Source organism: Ailuropoda melanoleuca, chromosome 5, assembly GCF_002007445.2.
Source record: "Ailuropoda melanoleuca isolate Jingjing chromosome 5, ASM200744v2, whole genome shotgun sequence".
In the NCBI taxonomy this organism is placed as follows: domain Eukaryota; kingdom Metazoa; phylum Chordata; class Mammalia; order Carnivora; family Ursidae; genus Ailuropoda; species Ailuropoda melanoleuca.
The window spans coordinates 89,603,667-89,622,915 of NC_048222.1; the positions used below are offsets into that span (position 1 = coordinate 89,603,667).

The following is a 19,249-nucleotide window of genomic DNA, read 5'->3' on the forward strand; positions in this document are numbered from 1 at the left end:
TCTTTTTTATTTTTTATTTATTAGTTTATTTTTAATTTAAAACTTTTTTTTCTTTTTTCTTGGGAATCAGGCTTATAGTTTTTTGTTCAATTGTTTGTTTCCTTTTCTCATTTTTGGATGAAGCTTTTTTTTTCTTCCTTTCTTCTCTTCTTTCTTTTTCTTTGGAACCAGGTTTATAGTTTTTGTGATGGTTTGTTTGCTTTTTGTTCCTTTTCCTTTCTTCTTTCCTTGGATCAGGATTTCTTTCTTCCTTCCTTCCTTCCTTCCTTCCTTCCTTCCTTCCTTCCTTCCTTCCTTCTTCCTTCCTTCCTCCCTCCTTCCCTCCCTCCCTCCCTCCCTCCCTTCCTTCCTTCCTTCTTTTTTAACTATGCTGAGAGAACACTGAGAATACAGTGGTTTCTGCTCCTATCATCATTTTGGATTCTGGAAATAGCCACATTGCAAGGAACTCAGTGATATAGCAAGATCAGGCAGAGGAAGGTCCTAAATACAACTCTCTTGATCTCAATCCCTAAGTAGCATTAATGGTTCCCAAATATCTTATCTGCTCTTGATGGAGGAACTTGCAAGCCAGCTGAGAACCTGGCTGGGGAGCTTGACAGATGGAGATGTTTATGACCATAGCAGGGACAGATTGTTCTAGTAGCCAAGAGCTATAAAATAGACCACATTGGTAAACCATGTGGGACCTAGAACTTAGGGGGATTCTACAGCTCCAGTGAGAGTAAAGATGGGGCTAAACCATCATAGAAGGTTACTTGGCTCTGACCAGATTGAGACAGAAAAAGGGTCATAAATTAACTAGCTGCATGATTTGGAAGCTGATATTGAGAAATGCTATACCCCGCACATCTATATCTTATCAGCTACGTGTGCAGAGTTGTCCAGAACTACCATTCCATAGCCAATATGAGCAAGGATGCAGAAAATATCTTCATGATCTGAGGCACTATCACTCTCATAAAGCTGTCTCCTAAACCACACACAAATGTCTCTCCACCAAGTGTTCTCTTGGTAAGAAGGAGAGGGGAGCGCCAGAAATCTGAGAGTTGAGTATTTAACTCAATAACTGTGTAAATGATATTGAACATGTACTCACATTGACTATTCAAAGTACCATATGGATTAAATTTGCTATATTAAATTAAATATTAGGCTTTTTTCCTTGTTCACCCAAAGCTGGAAGCATATCAATTTATTCATAGAGAAATAAACTACATATTTTTGTGAGTAAATTTGTAGCCCTGGAAAACTTAATATGTTTAATCATAACTTAGAAGTTGTGTATTACCTAGAGGTATCCAGCTAAGGAAAAATTGATACAAACTTTTTTTTTTCAAGACACTGTGTACATTTTTATTGAACCTTTTAGTTTACAACATGAGATAAAAGGAAAACTAGTTTTCCTTAACCAATATTTTACACAAATGTAGTAAAATATTTCACACTTTAGGGACTTATAATGAGTTACATATCTTAAAAGTTGGGGTATCTAATAAACAATATCCAACTTCTTGAATTTTCCAGTTGACTTTTCCCTTAAAATAGTAACGAGTTCTAATTAGTTACATAAGCTTCTTTAAGGTCATGTTTTACTGTTGCTGATGTCTTTAAGTCCGAAGCATGGCTATTTCAATCAATATCCAATAATTTCACTTCAAAAATGAGTTTTGCATTTGGTGGAATTTTGGCATCATGTTGTCCTTTCTTTCCATAGACCCACTCTCGTTCCATCTCTAGTTGAGCCTTTTCTCCTTTACTCATAGTCAAGAGTGCTTCATCCCATCCTCTGATGACTTTGCCTTTTCCAACCTTAAAACTTAAAGGCATGGCTTTTTTCTTCTCCTTTGAACTCTTGTGAATATTAGTATCAAAACAGTCCCATCCTGTAGTGTTTCTGTATACCAGCAGTGAACAGCATTGCCCCTTTTGGGAAGTTGGTTTTATCTCCCTTTATAAGAACAGATTTTATACATTTTGGTAGACCCTCATCCAGAGTCTCTTCAGACTTGGTTTCTTTGGGTTTATCTTCATTAAGCTTCGCATTTTTCACCTGCTTAGCCACTTTACTTATACTTTCATTACCCTTGAAACACTGCTTTCAGAAAGATGGTTATAGACTATAACCAAATGGTTCTTGTTAGCTGTCTTGATCACATTTTTAATGTTTCCTATTAACTTACGTTCTGCAAGAAACAAATCTGAACCATGATGCTATAGCAACTTGATAATGTTCTTGGTAGCGCAGTGAGCAGCTCCATGGTCCAGGCCCGCTGTGGAACAGCCAATGCCGTCTTTCCCCACTGCCTCTGCTTTACCGAGGAAAGTTGGTACAAAATTATCAGACACATTTCTTCTGCCACATTTTATTTGCCTAAAATATCAGGTGACTAAGAACGCACACATGAAATTCTTATTTTTAAAATCTGTATATTTTTGTATAAAAATATGCTTTCTACATAGACGGGCAAAGAACAGAAAACAACATTTAAGTGTGAATGTAATTTTATTAAGTGGTAGAATTCTAGGAGTTATTTTATTTTCAAATTGTACAAGTTTTGGGGTGCAGGAGGCTTAAGGGTTGTATAGTTTTCCCCTTATCTTGAAGATAATAAATCGGTTTACAGATACTAAGTGAATTGCTCAAGGTCTGATTATTTGAAAAAGATGACTTTTTATTTCGGTGCTATTTCTGGCCTGAGAGTTGGTTACTATACTCTTCCCTTAGCCTAAAGAACTCATTATTTTCAGACAATATCCTCTGGTCGGTCTCTTATGGTTTTAATTTACTCAAGCAACAAATGACTAAAAACAATAAATATACTATATCTTCTATGGAAATATGCCATTTCTTTAATAACATAAACTTATTGTGGTAATTCATAGTCTTCATCTTATTTGACCTATTAGTAGGATTTGATGCAATTGCTCAGTCTCTCCTCCTTGCTATGCCTTCGTCACTGGGCTTCCAGAATCCTACACTCTCATTTTCCTTCTTTCTATTTCCCTGGTTACTCCTTCTCAGTCTTGTGTATTGGTCCCCCTTTTACTTTCAGTTTCTTAATACTGGAAAGTTGTAGTACTCAGTTTCTGGTACTGCTCTTTTCTGCATCTACAATCCTTCCCTTGTTAATCTTAACTGTTCACGTGGCTTTACATTCCATCTATGTTGTAATGATACCCAATTTTACATTACTAGCTTAGCTCTACCATCTGATGTCCGGTGCATATATTGCAATTGCCAACCGAATATCTTCACTTGGATTTCTAATATACATATTAGACACAACTGTTCAAAATCTATCTCCTGGTCGCCCTCCAATTCAAAAACCTCTTACATCCATAACCCTCCACATCTCAGTTTATGACAACTCCACTATTCCCACTGCTCAGACTAAAAAACTGAGTAACATTTTATTCCTTCTTTTTTACTTTATATCCTACATCTAATTCCTCAGGAAATAATATAGACACTACCTTTGAAATACATGCAGAATCTGGGCACTTTTCATCCCTGCCAGAGCTCTCCTACAGGTCCAAATTAACATTGTATCTTGACAAAATTTTTGTTGATATAGCATCCTTACAGGCTTGTTTCTATACCATCTCCCTACCTTTTCCTCAACAATGCATCTAGTGTGAATACTTTAAAGCATAAGATCATATCATTCCTTTTCTCAAAATCCAGTAATGATTCTCTGCTCCCCCTTTGATTCAGAAGAAGCAAATGTCCTTACAAGGCCGCAGATTTGACCCAATTTCATCACCTGTTACCTTTCTGACATTATTTATCACTACTATAGAACATTTCCCTGGCTTGCTCAGATAGCACCAGTTGGCCTTGCTATTCTTTAAAACTGTCAGCCATTCATTCCCTTGCCTTAGAACTTTCCCCTATTTTTCCTGTGCCTGAAATGCCCTATTTGCTGGCACATTCTTTTCAAATGTTTGCTCATATTCCCTGTTCTCTATGAGATTTTCCTGACCAATCTATGTAATATTGCAACCTACCTACTATGCCCAGCCCAACAATTTCTATCCCCATTATCCTGCTCTGCCATATCTTTCACTGCCTTCTAACATTCTATATAATGTACCTATTCATTAGATTTCTCTTGGATTGTTCCTATTCCCCCATTAGAATGTAAGCTTCTTAAACACTGATGAGGTCTTTGTCTCTTTTGTTCACTGACAATTCCCTATTGCCTAGACTCATGCTTGGCATGTTGCAGGCACTTGACAAATACTGATTGAATCAATACTAAATGAATGTAGGAAAGCTAAAGAAATAACTTTAAGATAGCAGAATTCAAAGATGGGTTATATTATTACAGCTTTGTAATATAACTTGAAGTCTGGAATTATGATACTTCCACTTTTGTTTTTCTTCTTAAAGAGTGCTTTAACTCTTTGGGGTCTTTTGTGGTTCCATACAAATTTTAGGATTGTTTGTTCTAGTTCTATGAAAAATGCTATTGGTATTTTGATAAGGATTGCATTAAATCTGTTGATTCTTCGGGTAGTATAGATGTTTTACCAATATTTGCAATCCATAAGCATGGAATGTCTTTCCATTTCTTTGTGTTGTCTTCAATTTCTTTCATCAATGTTTTACATTTTTCAGAACGCAGGTCTTTCACTTCCTTGATTAAGTTTATTCCTAGGTATCTTATTATTTTTTGTGCAATTGTGTCATTGTTTTCTTAATTTCTCTTTCTGCTGCTTCTTATTAGTGTATAGAAATGCAACAGATTTCTGTAGATCAATGGAATAGAATAGAAAGCCCAGAAATAAGCCCACATTTATATGGTCAATTAAACTTCCACAAAGCAGGAAAGACTCTCCAATGGGAAAAAGACAGTCTCTTCAATAAATGGTATTAGGAAAACTGGACACCTGCATGTGAAAGAATGAAACTGGACCACTTCCTTGCACCATACACTAAAATAAACTCAAAATGAATTAAGGATGTAAATGTGAGACCTGAAACCATAAACATTCCAGAAGAGAGTATAGGCAGTAATTTCTCTGATATTGGCTGTAGCAACATCCTTCTAGATGTCTCCTGAGGCAAGGGAAACAAAAGCAAAAAATAAAATATTGGGACTACATCAAAATAAAATGTTTCTACACACCAAAGGAAACAACCAACTAAACTAAAAGGCAACCTACTGAATGGGAGAAGATATTTCCAAAGGACATATCCAATAAAGGATTAGTATCCAAGACATGTAAAGAATTTATACAACTCAACACCGAAAACCCCCAAGTAATCCAATTAAAAAATGGGCAGAACACCTGAACAGACACTTCTCCAAAGAAGACATCCACATGACCAACAGATGGATGAAAAGATGCTCAACATCATTCATCATCAGGGAACTGCAAATCAAAACCACAATTAGATATCACTGCATACCTGTCAGAATGGCTAAAATAAAAACCTCAAGAAATAAGTGGTGGCGAGGATGTGGAGAAAAAGGAACCTTGATGCAATGTTGGTGGGAATGTTAACCAGTTCAGCCACTGTGAAATAGTATAATGGTTCCTCGAAAAATTAAAAATAGAGCCCCCCAATGATCCATTAATTACACTACTGGGTATTTAGCTAAATAATATGAAAACACTAATTTGGAGGGATATATGCGCTCCTATGTTTATTGCAGCATTATTTACAGCAGGCAAACTATGGAAGCAGTCCAAGTATCCACCAACAGATGAATGGATAAAGAAGATGTGGCATATATACACAATGAAATATTACTCAGCCATAAAAAAGAATGAGATCTTACTCTTTGCAATGACATGAATGGAGCTAGAGAGTATAATGCTAAGCAAAATGAGCCAGTCAGAGAAAGGCAAATACCACATGATTTCATTCACAGGTGGAATTTAAGAAACAAAACAAATGAACAAAGGAAAAAAAAAAGGACAAACCAAAAAATAGACTCTTAGCTATAGAAAACAAATGGATGGTTACCAGAGGGGATGTGGGGGTGGGGGATGGGGAAAATAGGTGGGAGGGATTAAGAGTACACTTATCTTTTTTTTTATTGTATTCAGTTAGTCAGCAAGGAGTATACTCATCTTGAGTACTGAGTCAATATATGAAATTGTTGAATCACTATATTGCAGAGCTGAAACTACTGTAACACTATGTTAACTACACGGGAATTAAATAATAAAAAAAAGATGAGTTAGTATATGTAGGAAAATTTTATGGATCATTGAAATTTTCTTAGTGATTTCCAATCAAACTACATAGCTAAGTAAACCCTTACCCTTACAAAGTTTGTGAGAAATATTTAAGAATTTTCTGCAGTTCTCTGTATCTGAAATATTTTTTGAAATATAAAAGTTTTGACATCGAACTTGAAATGGTGCTTGTCTGTTTACTTCTTTGTGCAGTTAATTACCAAAAGCACTTTAAGCAGACTGGTAGATTAAAAAATGTGAATAAGTAAGTTTATGATTTAGCTTTTTCCACCAAGGCAAGTCAAGCAGGTTTCGTCATGTAAAAAGCCTAAGATAGCAGCATGGTGTGTTTAACAGATATAAATGCCAGAGAAATGGCATAAATGAGTACAGAATTTGGGTTGGGGCAAAATAAAACTGTAAAAAGAAGAAATTAAGGGAATAAAAATCAAGCTGAAAATATTTGGAACAGGTAAGTTGACTACAGATAATCCCTGAAATCTGATGGCAATAACATCCCCAGAATGGACAACAAACTTGTCTCACTGTACAAGTTTGAGAAACCATTGTAAGGAAAATCCTAACAGCTAAGATGAGGAGTAAGCATCCAATTGGGTCGTTTCCACTCCTTCTGTGAAAACATTTATCATCTCCAGTGTGATTTGCACGTACTGGTTAATTAATCTCCAAGTGATTAATTTTTTATTATTTGACAGATAATTAGATCTCCTGTAAATCTAGTTAATAAAAGCATGCACGAAGTGTTGTAAGCCCATTTGATGATTGGCATTACTTTTCAAGAAGAAGGTGTTCTGGCTGAGTTATTTTCTTATTAGAAATATCCCTTTTGTAAAATACTTTAAAGATTAAGTAAAAAATCTCTCCCAGAAAATATGACAATAATTTTCACCACTTTCCATTTCATGAATATCTTAAGGCTTCTATGCTCCAATTCCCTCAATCTCTATTAATTCACAAAAGAGGTGTGCCTGATTTTCATGATGTTAAAAAGATGAAAGCTACAGACAGTCTTTACTTTGATTCTGAAAATCAAATAAAATGCAGAGGGAAGTAGTGGATGTAATTACAATAATTGAATAATTTTAGAATATTTGTATGGGAGGCAATTGAGAGAAGCATGGGTTCACATTCCTTAATTTACAAAGTAAATCTCTCTAATCTGAATCTCAAGAAGATAAAATAATAAATATAAGGACATACAACTGACTTATAATATGGCTAAGGAAAAAAGATATATAGATATACACCTGGTTTTACATAGAGTGTATCTATCTATCTATCTATCTATCTATCTATCTATCTATCATCTATCTATCATCTATCTATCTATCATCTATCTATCATCTATCTATCTATCTATCTATCTATCTATCTATCTATCTATCATCTATCATCTATCTATCTATCTATCTACGGAGAGAAAGGGAGATTGAGAAAGAAAGAGAAAGACAGAGACAGACAGACATAGGGAGAGAGAGAGAGCCAGAGAGAGATTGAGAGAGAGAACAGTGATCCCAACTATAGGGTAGAAGAAATCTGTTTACACTGAAGTAGCCCTCGGGTATCTGGTTAGAACTCATGAGTCTAAAGTGCACAACCTTTAGGAAGGAATTCCATTTCCTTTTGGTAGAATGTCTAGAGAGATTCTCTCTGAAGTGGTATACACCACAGATGGTGGTCAGAGGAAGTGATAAACTTTTTAGTTCCCTAATTCACTTTTTATCTTTTCCAGCCTTCTAGATTTACTAATCCAAATGGTAAATCAGAAGCTCCAAACTGAAGAGCCACTAATGTAGAAGTTGGGAATCAATGGGAAATCTTCAAAATATTAAAAAATCTAAGAAAAATATACATTTAATTATACATAATTATTTATACATAAGCAGTATGAATTACATGAGACTTCTGATCTTCAAAAAGACTTATTAAAGGAGATTATACTAAAATTCCTCTTTTTACTTCCATTTTCTGTTGTAATTTAAGTAATTTCTGTGAAATGCATATTATTTTATACTTGTAAAGTGTGTTTTACATTTTAAGAGAAATGTACTGTCAAGCTTCATAAGTATTTAATCTTCAAGTAAACTGTATTCATTTTCCTTGGCTTCTTATAAAATCTATGTCTCTATTCACCCTCACTTTTTGATATTCTCTATTGGAAGGAAAACTTTACTACATTGAAAAGCTATTTCAAAGTTAAACACACAAGCACAATTTAATGTTCCAACTCTAGAAATTAAAATTAATAAATAATACCTTATACTATAAAGTCATAATCCAAATTAAGTAAAACCTTATGATGACATAAATTAGTGTGTTGTTTTAAAATACGTATGTCTATATAGGTAATATTACTATATATACAAATACACATACTCACATATACTCTTTATCAATAATAAAGCGTTATTGTTTAATTTCACAGAAAAGGAACTGCAATTATGAATGAGATTGATTGCCCTATTACCCTGAGAAAACATTGTTCGCTGATTATTCCCCCCATGACTTATTTTCTGTCATGCTTAATTTTCAGAACTGTGTGTTGTTGTTTTTTTTTTCCTTTTTTCTGGAATATAAGAATCTTTGCTTTAAATAAATCCACTGCAATCCTGATTCTGAGATGTCAGTACTTTTAAGTGATTTATAGCTCAACCATTCAAGAGGCACAGAGATTTTAAGAGGTTATTTGAATATTGGCCGTTGACATTTTACCAAATAGAAGTAGAATGGGAGTGGAGTCAAATGGGGTTGAAGGTAAGAGAAATTAGATTTCAACAATGGGATGATAGTGTACTTAGGCCTGTTTTCATATTGTCCCTCTCATTCAGTAGATGTGTAATGGTAATCCCCCTAAGCCTGGGTGTCCTTGTCTCTACAAGGATGGGATAGAGCCTTTGGGTTCTTTGGAAAGCTGACTGAGATGGAGATCAGTACGTGTCTTATTTATTATGGAGTGTGCTTGGGAAAATCACTTATGGAAGGGAGAGGAAGGAAGCAGGATTCGGCAGCAGAAGCTGGACTGTGATATAGCTTTAATGGAATACAAAGTTATCCTAAAAAAATACATTTTATTTCCTACCACAGAATGTATATTTTTCATCAATAAATTGAAATAAATTTCTATTTGGATATTAAGAAAATAAGAACTTGTTTGATATTTGGATGCAACTCATGGATTTACAATGGGACTGTTGGCTTTCCTTTATTAGGGGCAATGCCTATGCCAATATGAATTTCTGACAGCAAAACTGTTGTTTTAATTTATATTTTGTAGCATCATTAGTTGAAAATTAAAAAGTTATGGTCTTTTCAAATTGAATTTTTTTTAAGTTTTTGTTTAAATTCCAGTTAGTTAATATACAGTATAAAATTAGTTTCAGGTACACAGCACAATGATTTAACACTTCCATAAGACATTGGGTGGTCATCGCAAGGGCTCTGGGACCATGACCCAAGCTGAAGGCAGACACTTAACTGAGTGAGCCCTCCAGGAGCCTTCAAAAATTTTTAATTTAACTGAAAAGTCAGTGGATTTGCTTAGTACTATACCACCTTTTTCAAGTTAATAATTTGAAGAAATCCAATCAATCCAAATTACCAATCTCTCCTTAATCTGGTGCAGTTAATACTTGGTTTCCTCGGCAATGATTTCCTTAGAAATTTTTATTCCTAATTCAAAACTGAGAATAACTTGGGCACACACACCCATACTGCACAGAAAGGATAAAAAAGAATTAAAATCGGTGTTGTCTGGCAACGAATGGAGAGTTAGTGTTCTGATCTAATATATTTATTAATTCTTGAATTCAATCATACAGAATAGGTGTGAAGTACAACAGGAGGTTTTTAAGTGCAACAAACACGTATTAAGGGAAACCGTACCACCTGTGTTTGATTGGACATGTTAATCCACCCGGAATGAGGAAGACAGCAAAATAAATAATAAGAAAAGAAGGAAATTGAAGTAGTAATTCACTGCCATTGATATCTTAGAGGAAAAATTCATTAATAATAGTCATGCTCTCACTTTAACTATTTTTGTATACAGACTGGTTCTAGACAAGGTAGAAACAATTCTTAATTTTTATCTTTCTTGTGTCTAGTAATACAATACTTTAACTTCAGAAATGTTGAAAAAACTTTGTTTTTTAAAAAACAGAGCTTTGTAGAATTAAAAAAATAGAAATATCTGTAAGGTAAATATTTCCATTTGTAATTTCAGGAAAAAACATCAGCATATGGCTATGGGTCTATTTTCCTGAATAGCTGGGGGATATTCTGTATTTTTTTCCCTAAACTGAATGTTTCCTTGTTTCCTTTTATTCTTTAGTCTTAGCTGGAACATCAAGAATTCTAACTGTTCTCCCTGCTGGAAGATGGCCAGTAAGACAATCCGAGTAACAAAAGAGAGGAATAGTTAATAGCTTTTTCTTGCCTAAATGCATGTCCCTTGCCTTCTGCTGAGTCTTCTCATTGTTTCTTGTCTCACTTCAGCATATATTCAGGGTACATCTGATTGATTTGATCAATACGAACTCAAAGAGAATGGAATTAAGAATTAAAGATGATAAGAAGGGGATACTAGTTTTTATTTTTAATAAGTCAGATTCTCTTAAATTAAGTCACAAGTGAGGCTCTCACTCTAAGTTTCTTTCTATTTGTTGTGGTAAATTATCATGACATGTGCAACTTAATTTTTTTTCCTGCTTACACAGACATGATAATAGGTAAAATCTTCCCAGTCATCTCACATGCTGCCAAAAAATGTCCCTGTGGTTCTCTACTGCTTACAGGAACCTTGTCAGCCTGGCATCTCAGCCAGCAATTTAATCAGACAAATTTTTCTATTCAGCAGGGGTCCTTCGAGCCAGCCAGCACGCTCATGCAGGATCTTTCCACTCACCTTGCACCACCTTCCCTCCTCCTCTCCAGGTGTGCAAATGATGCTCATTCCAGAACCTTGGTACAAACCCATTGTATATGAAGCCTCTGACTTCAGCAAGCATTGAACTTTATTCACTCAGACTTTCTAAGAATTTGTTCTTTGCAGCATTTATTTCCAAAAAATCTGACTTGCTTTCCATGTTTCATACATAGACCCCTGTTCTAAGACTATAAAGTTGGATAGGGCTTAGTTCTCATGATTGGGAAACTGAAGCTACTGGGAGATGTGTAAACACATCTCACATTATATGGTAAGATGGAATAGAAATACGTAAGACAGGCTTGGAGGAGGGCAATTTCTATGGAGCAGAAGGAGGCTTTGAAGTGTTGGTTCAATCAGAGGCCTGATGGGAACAGATTACTCCCATACTGGCTTTCATATTAGCATTTTTGAAACTTGCTTGTTGGAACAACTCAGCAATCAATCAATCAAATACAGGTAAATGTTGGACTGATTTTTTTTTACACATACATAGTTTATTAAGGCCAAAACCAAAACAGAAGAAATAAAAGATTAAAATGGAGTTGGATTTTTGTTCATCTCATATGAATTAATTATTCATGATAGGATTAGTTGTATAAAAATTTAAAATATAGTTAATATGTTCAAATTAAAATTGTATATTATATATATAGTATATAGCATGATGAACATCATCATTCTACAGGTAAGATTAGAAGTAGGGCCAAGAAACTTTCATATAGTCATCTTTTAAAGATTATTAAAAATGGTGACACAATAAGGATATGTCAAAAAATATAAAGCATGGATAAAAATGCAAAGACATTTTAAAGTACTTTTAAGAAATAATGCAGGACATTTTATTTTTTTCTTCGTTTATATACTGCTATCTTTTGGGACATCCTCTATTTTGTGCCCAAAATAGTCATCCTCATAGATTTCCTGCTTATTGCCATAAATGTCTTCATTCTTCCTTCTGTTGCTCACTGGCCGGTTTTGGTTGCAGCTTTTCAAGTCTTGTTTTCATATTGATAGCTGATCTCCAAATTTGTTTTATCTTCTTTGAGGACAAACAACTGGACTATATTTTACAGCCACCCTTGATATTAAGGGGAGTTATCTGATGGAGGTCTAGCCAATGAAATGTGAGCAAAAGTGATAGACATCACAGCGAGGCCCATAAAAATTCCCATGAACCATCCTCCAGTGTCTTTCTGCTTCTGTAGATTGAGGACAGGCATGATGAAGTTAGAGGGAAGGTGTAAAGATAGATTAGCCACTAGATGGAAAGAGACTGAGTCTCTGAATCACTTCTTGGAGGAAAGCTGCAATCTGATGAGTAGCACCTCTCCTGGTCTCCATGTGAGCATGAGAAATGGCATTTACTTTTACTTTTTTTTTGGCCATGTATTACAAGAAAGAGATGAGCTCAGTAAGTAATTGGCTGGTGTGCAAGCAGAAATAAAAGAGAGTAGAGAGCAAGTCCAGATATTTGGTGTCTCTAACCGTTTAAAGGGGAAACCGCTGATTCCGGGCACTGTGAGCTGGGACTTGAAGAAGATTTGAAAAGCAAACACTTTTTAATACTCACCCCTGCAGCAAGTATCTGACTAAATTTATTATCTGAGAGGACTTACAGGAACTGGCTTTATGTTGTGAAAAACAAGAGTTATGGTCAGGGAGAGTGAAAGGATGCAAAGAAATATGTCTAGGAGAGAAGTTTGGGTATGGCTAAATTGTATATGGTATTCCCTGGGAGCAATTACATTAGAATTCTTCTAAGTTTCCTAAGTATTTAGATTTTCAAGGACATCATGAATCCAGATTAAAGAAAAGTGGGTTACTCAAGCTGCAAACAAACTGCTAGATCTCTAAACTTGCCCAAATCAAGCTGTGAAAGAGATACCACCCTCGCAGTGGATATACTCCACAGTACCACTTTAGATAAACTGGAAGAGGTTAAAGGACAAGCAAGAACATCTCAGAGTTTGGCAATAGTGGCCATAGAAATGTTTAGGCTAAAAAAATCCAGCAACTCATTGAGGCAATTGGTACAGGAGTGGCTCAGAGAAAAGGAAAAAGAACACTCCATGTTTTCATCTGGTGGTTTGGACTCCACACCTGAACGTGTGGGACCCTGGGCTCCCCAGGTCCTCAGGCAGCATTCTCATGCTAGTCCCCTCCTTCTTGGTCTTTCTTTGCCTTTCTAGGTATCACTGTTCCACCTTTATTCTCTAAAAGGGCTATCATTTGTTCTTTCTTCTTTAAAGGCAATGAAGTCTTTTCTTAATTTTACGTTCCCATGTATAAAAATCTACTTACTTATGGTTCTTAGTGAAATTTTGTGCTAACTACCAACTACTTTGTTATGTTCTTGACATAAAGAGAAAAGTTTGGGGGATTTCTATTTATTTTTTAAAAAGATTTTATTTATTTATTTGTCGGAGAGAGAGAGCACAAGCAGGGGGAACAGCAGGCAGAGGGAGAAGCAGACTTCCCGCTGAGCAGAAAGCCTGACATGGGACTCTATCCCAGAGCCCTGGGACCATGACCTGAGCTGAAGGCAGATGCTTAACGGACTAGCCACCCAGGCATCCCAAATTTGGGGATTTAGAAAGGCACACACACACACACACACACACACACACACACACACACACACAAACACTCATACAACATAAAACCAAACCAAAATACTGGTTTTTAAGACGTTTTTCCCAGCTATTGACTTTGAGACTTTCTTTTGATAGTAAAGAAATGAACAGTGATTCTCTTTACATTCCTGAATGCCTTTGCTGAATTGGATGACAGGCATATTTAAGAATATTCATAAAACAAAGGTTAATTGTATCTAAAAATATTGTTACAATGATAATATGTGGGATGTTTTCAAGAAATACTAATTGGATAGAAATAATTACGTACCAGGTTGTCAGTGTAGAAAAACAAAACAAGTGTCAAATTTTAATTTTAATTTAAAGTAGTGTTCTTTTGTGGTGATGTACAGTACCACAGAATTTTCAGAGGCAGTGCTGAGGATCATATGCTGGCACTTGGGAGTCTATAGGATTCAACTCAAATTCTGGATTTCTACTTATTAGCTCTTTAGAAAGAGAGATAGAACCTGATAGTTTTGATTCTCTCTCTCTCTTTTTTTAAGATTTTAATTATTTATTTGAGAGAGAGAGTGAGAGAGTGCACAAGCAGGGGCAAGGACAGAGGGAGAGGGAGAAGCAGACTCCCTGCTGAGCAGGGAACCCAATATGGGACTCTATCCCAGGACCCTGGGATCATGACCTGAGCTGAAGGCAGACGCTTAACCAACTGAGCCACCCAAGCATCCCATTTTTTTGTTTTGTTTTGTTTTGAAGATTTTATTTATTTATTTATTTGAGAGAAAGAGAGAGCACAAACAGGGGAGCAGCTGGCAGAGGGAGGGGGAGAAACAGGCTGCCCATGCAGCCCGATGCAGGACTCAATCCGAGGACTCTGGGATCATGACCTGAGCTGAAAGCAGAGAGTTAACCAACTGAGCCACCCAGATGCCCCAACTCTCTCTCTCTCTTTTTTTTTCTAATATGCTTATAAGAATATTTATATTACAGTATTTTCTTAAGTGAGAAACATGCGTCTCTCCTCCCATGGTACTAGGCCATACTAGGATCTCAGAAGCTAGTATGCACCCAACCTGTTTAGTAGTTTTAAAAAATAGAATTAGAATCCTAATTTCTAATCTTTTAAAAGAATTTAATCTTTTAACTTCCTCATAATATATAATTATTTATGTATATGTCTATAATCATAATCATCATATATAGTAGACGTTTTTAGAATAAAAATGGTGTATTATTCATATTTGTTTGTTCCTATATCCAAGCCATGTTTCTATTATAGTGCTTTGAATGTAGCTGGTATTCAGTAAAATTATTATACAGAATTAACTGTTAAACTGGAGTTTTCTGTCCTAGTTTTTGAAAACGAAACATATATATTTTTTACTAGTGCAAAATGGTGTGAATTTTTGGATTTCATACCTGGACCAAGTTCATGAGTGTATCTCTGAAGTGTCCTGAGGTCTCTGAGTAAATATCTTCTTGAAGGTTGCTGCTGTATTCTAGAAAAAAAAAACAAAACTTCCATGTTAAAAAAAGGTGTGATTTATTATAGAACCACTTGTCAACATACTTTGAATAAGTTAATGTTATTTCCCCAGTTCGAGTGGAAAGTACAGTAAATATCAATCTGTTGACATTTCTTTGTCTTCTATGGCCTTCTACTCAGATGAAGTCAATCACCTAAAGAGTCCACCAAAGAAATGTGGACACCTAACAGTAACATAGCACAAGTCTGTTTTCTTAAAACGCTATTATCTTTATTCCAAAATCGAGAAACAACACCAAGAGTCCTTTCACATTCTCTAATTCTCAAAACTCGGAATTCTGCATTCTATTTCCGTACACTGCTACCCAGCCCAGCACTTTTTCCAAGTGCTTTGTCTCCTTTTAATATTTTAAGTGAGGGTTCCTACTTCATTCCCTTTGGGAAATTTCCATTGTTCTTGTTCAAATGTAACAGAGCTGACTGTCTAGAATAGTTTCTTGACATTCAATGAGAGGTAATACATGATGCAATGCAACTTAAGGCATTAAAGTTTTTTGAAAATGAAAATAGTTAACTTTTCTAATTTTAAAATGTGGAAAAATCTGATTTTGAGACAGATCAGAGTAATTTTAGATTTACGTAAAATGAAGTAGTTACCATATTTGTAGAATTTGCTAATTTGCTCTATTTTGTCTATACACCTGGTCTCTCCTGGGCAAGAAATAAAATGCTCCTGAAGCTCGATGCTGGCGCTTGCTTGCATTAATGGAAACACTCACCTCATAGAAACTTGTAATTATTTTCCTGGAAACTTTGCTTAACTTGATTGTCTAGAGAATCGGTTGAGTTTTGATAACCTAATCATCAGTTTTACTTAGTTAATTTGTCTTGAGTGAGTAATATTTTGAATACAAGCATGTCTTAGAAAATTTTTAAAAACACATAAACTGGAATATTTTGTGTGTTATTTGACAAATATAAAGTTTATATGTGTGTAAAATATATGTACATATGTATATTTCCTTACGCAAATAGTAGGCTTCTCGCATCTGGAAAATTTCTCCATTTGTTCTTGAAGCTAAAATATCAATAAGGCAATTTTCTTCAGTGCCTACTCCCTGTAATACAGAGAAAGGGAGAAATATAAAGGCATTTGTATTGGGAATAATAGTGCATCTTATGTATAATAAGTGTTTACCACATTCCTGGTATTCTGAGAGGTGGCAGAGGAGAAAGAAAGTGTGTTTTGGATAAAGATAGGTCCAATTCAGTTCTGGCTCTGCTATTTACTAGCCACTTGATCCTGGGAAGATACTATTTTCTGAAACCTTGTTCCTTCATTTAGAATAAAACAACCTGGACATTTCTAAATGATGTGGAAAAAGATGTTTGAATAAGGCTCATGACACTGATTTTTTTTCCTGCTAGAATATCAGTTCTTTGGAAAACTGAAATTAGAACCTGGGTCTCCTAGTTTCCTAAGGATGTTTCAGGGCCCGCTCCCTGCCTTTCCCTAAATGTGGATTTTTGTACCATTTGTCTAAGCATTGGACTGGGTACTTTCTATGGTCTCCTATAGCTATCTGCATCTATTTTTCTGTGCTAGTGATTATAAAGACAACACATCTTCCAGAAAGTTTCATAAATCCTTACCATTCCATGTAATACTGAAAAAAATATAATAGTTTATCTAAACAGTAGCCTAAGACTTTCTTCTTATAGTTTGTAGTCCCATTATTTTGCAAGATGTAGGTATTGCCATATGCAACTTAAAAAAAAGCGATTGGTTGAAATACATATAAATTTTATACAATGTCTATTCTCATCTGTAAATATGATGGCCAAAATCCAGGTTCCCTTAATTAGTTCCCCTTTCCTCTTTCCTGTCACACATTATTCACAGATTGAGTAATCTGGTCATTGGCAGGCATCATATTGGAATGATTGCAACAGTTCTGCAGGTGTTTAGTATCAGTATTTGGAAAGATGTAAAAAGTCTTTTGTACCCCTCCGTAGCCAACAAAGTCTCTAACAAATCTGTAGTCAATTTATTTTATGGAAATGACTTTCCTGTAAGGAAATTTTTTTTAATTCTTCATAAGTAAAATTTTTATACATTTGAGCAATAGCTTTTGTAGAGGAGTAACTTAAGGTCACAAAAATAAACAAAGATGTCATCTATATTTTGTCTCTGACTCAGTATCCTATTTTTACTTAGTGAGTCCAATTTTTACAAATAATTCAAAGAGGTTTACATGACTTAGAACGTTTTTGCTTAATATATGAATGCATACTAGGGAGAGACGAATATGAACAGCCCTGGAAGCTTATTTAGTTCTTTCTTTTGGTAGTTTGGCATAGAGCTGGGGCAATGGATCTGAGTTTGTACAGCAAAAGAACAGGCTGATCCCAGCTACTGGGGTCTAGAGGCCCCTCTTCCTAAAAAGATCACTTCTCCTAAACACAGCATTTTCATTCTTTTATTTTTGCTCAGATATTCCTTCCCCTACCCCTGATCACATACAGCAACATCACGGGGCAGTTCCCTCTCTACTGAAATATTGCCTTGTGCTTATTACAGTATATTTTTGTGTCAGACCACTACCTTCATGGCATGCCAGAGTTCGTGAGCATCGTAAGATGGTGGTGGGTACATGAGGCCAACCATGACGTCTTTGAAGTGATCTGAAAGCTTCTCCTTCAGGTCACCAATTAAGTCCTATGGATGAAAAAGTAAATACTTTTATTATATTAGTTACCAATTTTACAAGAGAAATGGGATAATTACAGAAAGTCTTCTATTAGGATTTCCTTTTCTATGTCACTTCATGTAGTAAAAAGCCTGGCTTTGATAATATATATTATATATACGGATTATAGGAATGATGGACTTGAGGGTTTGAAAATGACTGATGTAACCACATCTCTGCATTAGACATCATCTACATGGACATTCTAGTTGTGTAAATATAAAATGATCTTCTTTCCCTAATCCCAACACCAACTTCTCTGTTGATCTCATTATGAAAATAAGTAAATACTGAAACCTAAAAACATTGTGGTTGGGAGTTCTTAGTTTTCTTGTGTGGAATTAATGAAACATTAACCCTTAAATAAAATATGCATTTTATTCTATAATTGCAACAGTGTCTTTTTAGCAGGAGTTTCCGGTTATACTATTGCTAAAAAGCTTGTGTAAATGAATCGACTAATCTAAGAACTTTCATCAAATAGCCACTTTAACATTTTTCTTTTAATTTTGAAAGTTAAACAATTGTGGAGAAAAACCAGCATGCTGAATGTTTGTCCTTGGAATACATATTACAAAAATATGAAATTGATCATTTTAATGTTAAGCATCTGCCTTCGGCTCAGGTCATGATCCTGGGGTCCTGGGATGGGACCTGGGATCCAGCCTAGAGTGGGGCTCCCTGCTCAGTGGGGAGGTCTACTTCTCCCTCACCCTCCACCTCCTCCCTGCTTGTGCTTTCTTTCTCTCAAATATATAAATAAAATCTTAAAAAAAATATGGGTTAGATGTATTTTTGTAAGGTTACAAAGATATCTGAAAGATGTTTAAAACAAAATTTCTTGTTAAAATATATATGGTATATTCAGTTTTACTTAAAAAATATGCAATATTTTAGTTCTGAGGTGATTCAATAATAGAATTGAAGTGAAAGATGCTGATGAGGCATAATAAGCTTTATTATAATAAATATAAAATAGTCATAATTTCTATTTTATTTAGTATAATCTGACAATACCATTCCTGTATTGTGGATTTTCTTTTTAGCAAATAAAAGTATTTTTCCATAAGGTGGTAACTGGTAATACGGAGAACCTGTTGAATTTTTGTTAGGGTCAGTGCAATTCATTTAATGAACAATTAATACATGTCTAGAGTTGTGTCAGGTGCTTGGAGTAGATACAAGAAGCATAAGATCCCCTCTTCCATAGAACTTATATTCTATTTAATTCCCTCCTATGCAGCATTGATTATTTCTAATTTCTTTACCAAATAGT

The 19,249-nt window shown here is 35.1% G+C and overlaps 1 protein-coding gene and 1 pseudogene across 2 annotated transcripts in view; both read right to left on the reverse strand.

The window, feature by feature from the left end:
* The window catches only part of ANXA10 (annexin A10), a 90,743-nt gene that overhangs the window by 11,272 nt on the left and 60,222 nt on the right, over positions 1 to 19,249 (reverse strand). For both annotated transcript variants that reach the window (XM_034660163.1, XM_034660162.1), the window contains 3 exons: positions 17,829 to 17,942; positions 16,251 to 16,341; positions 15,157 to 15,236 (listed from right to left, as the gene is read on the reverse strand). In XM_034660163.1, the coding sequence (XP_034516054.1) occupies positions 15,157 to 15,236; positions 16,251 to 16,341; positions 17,829 to 17,942 (285 nt within the window). The remainder of the gene's footprint in view (positions 1 to 15,156; positions 15,237 to 16,250; positions 16,342 to 17,828; positions 17,943 to 19,249) is intronic.
* On the reverse strand, positions 1,633 to 2,351 carry LOC105237151 (annotated as a pseudogene).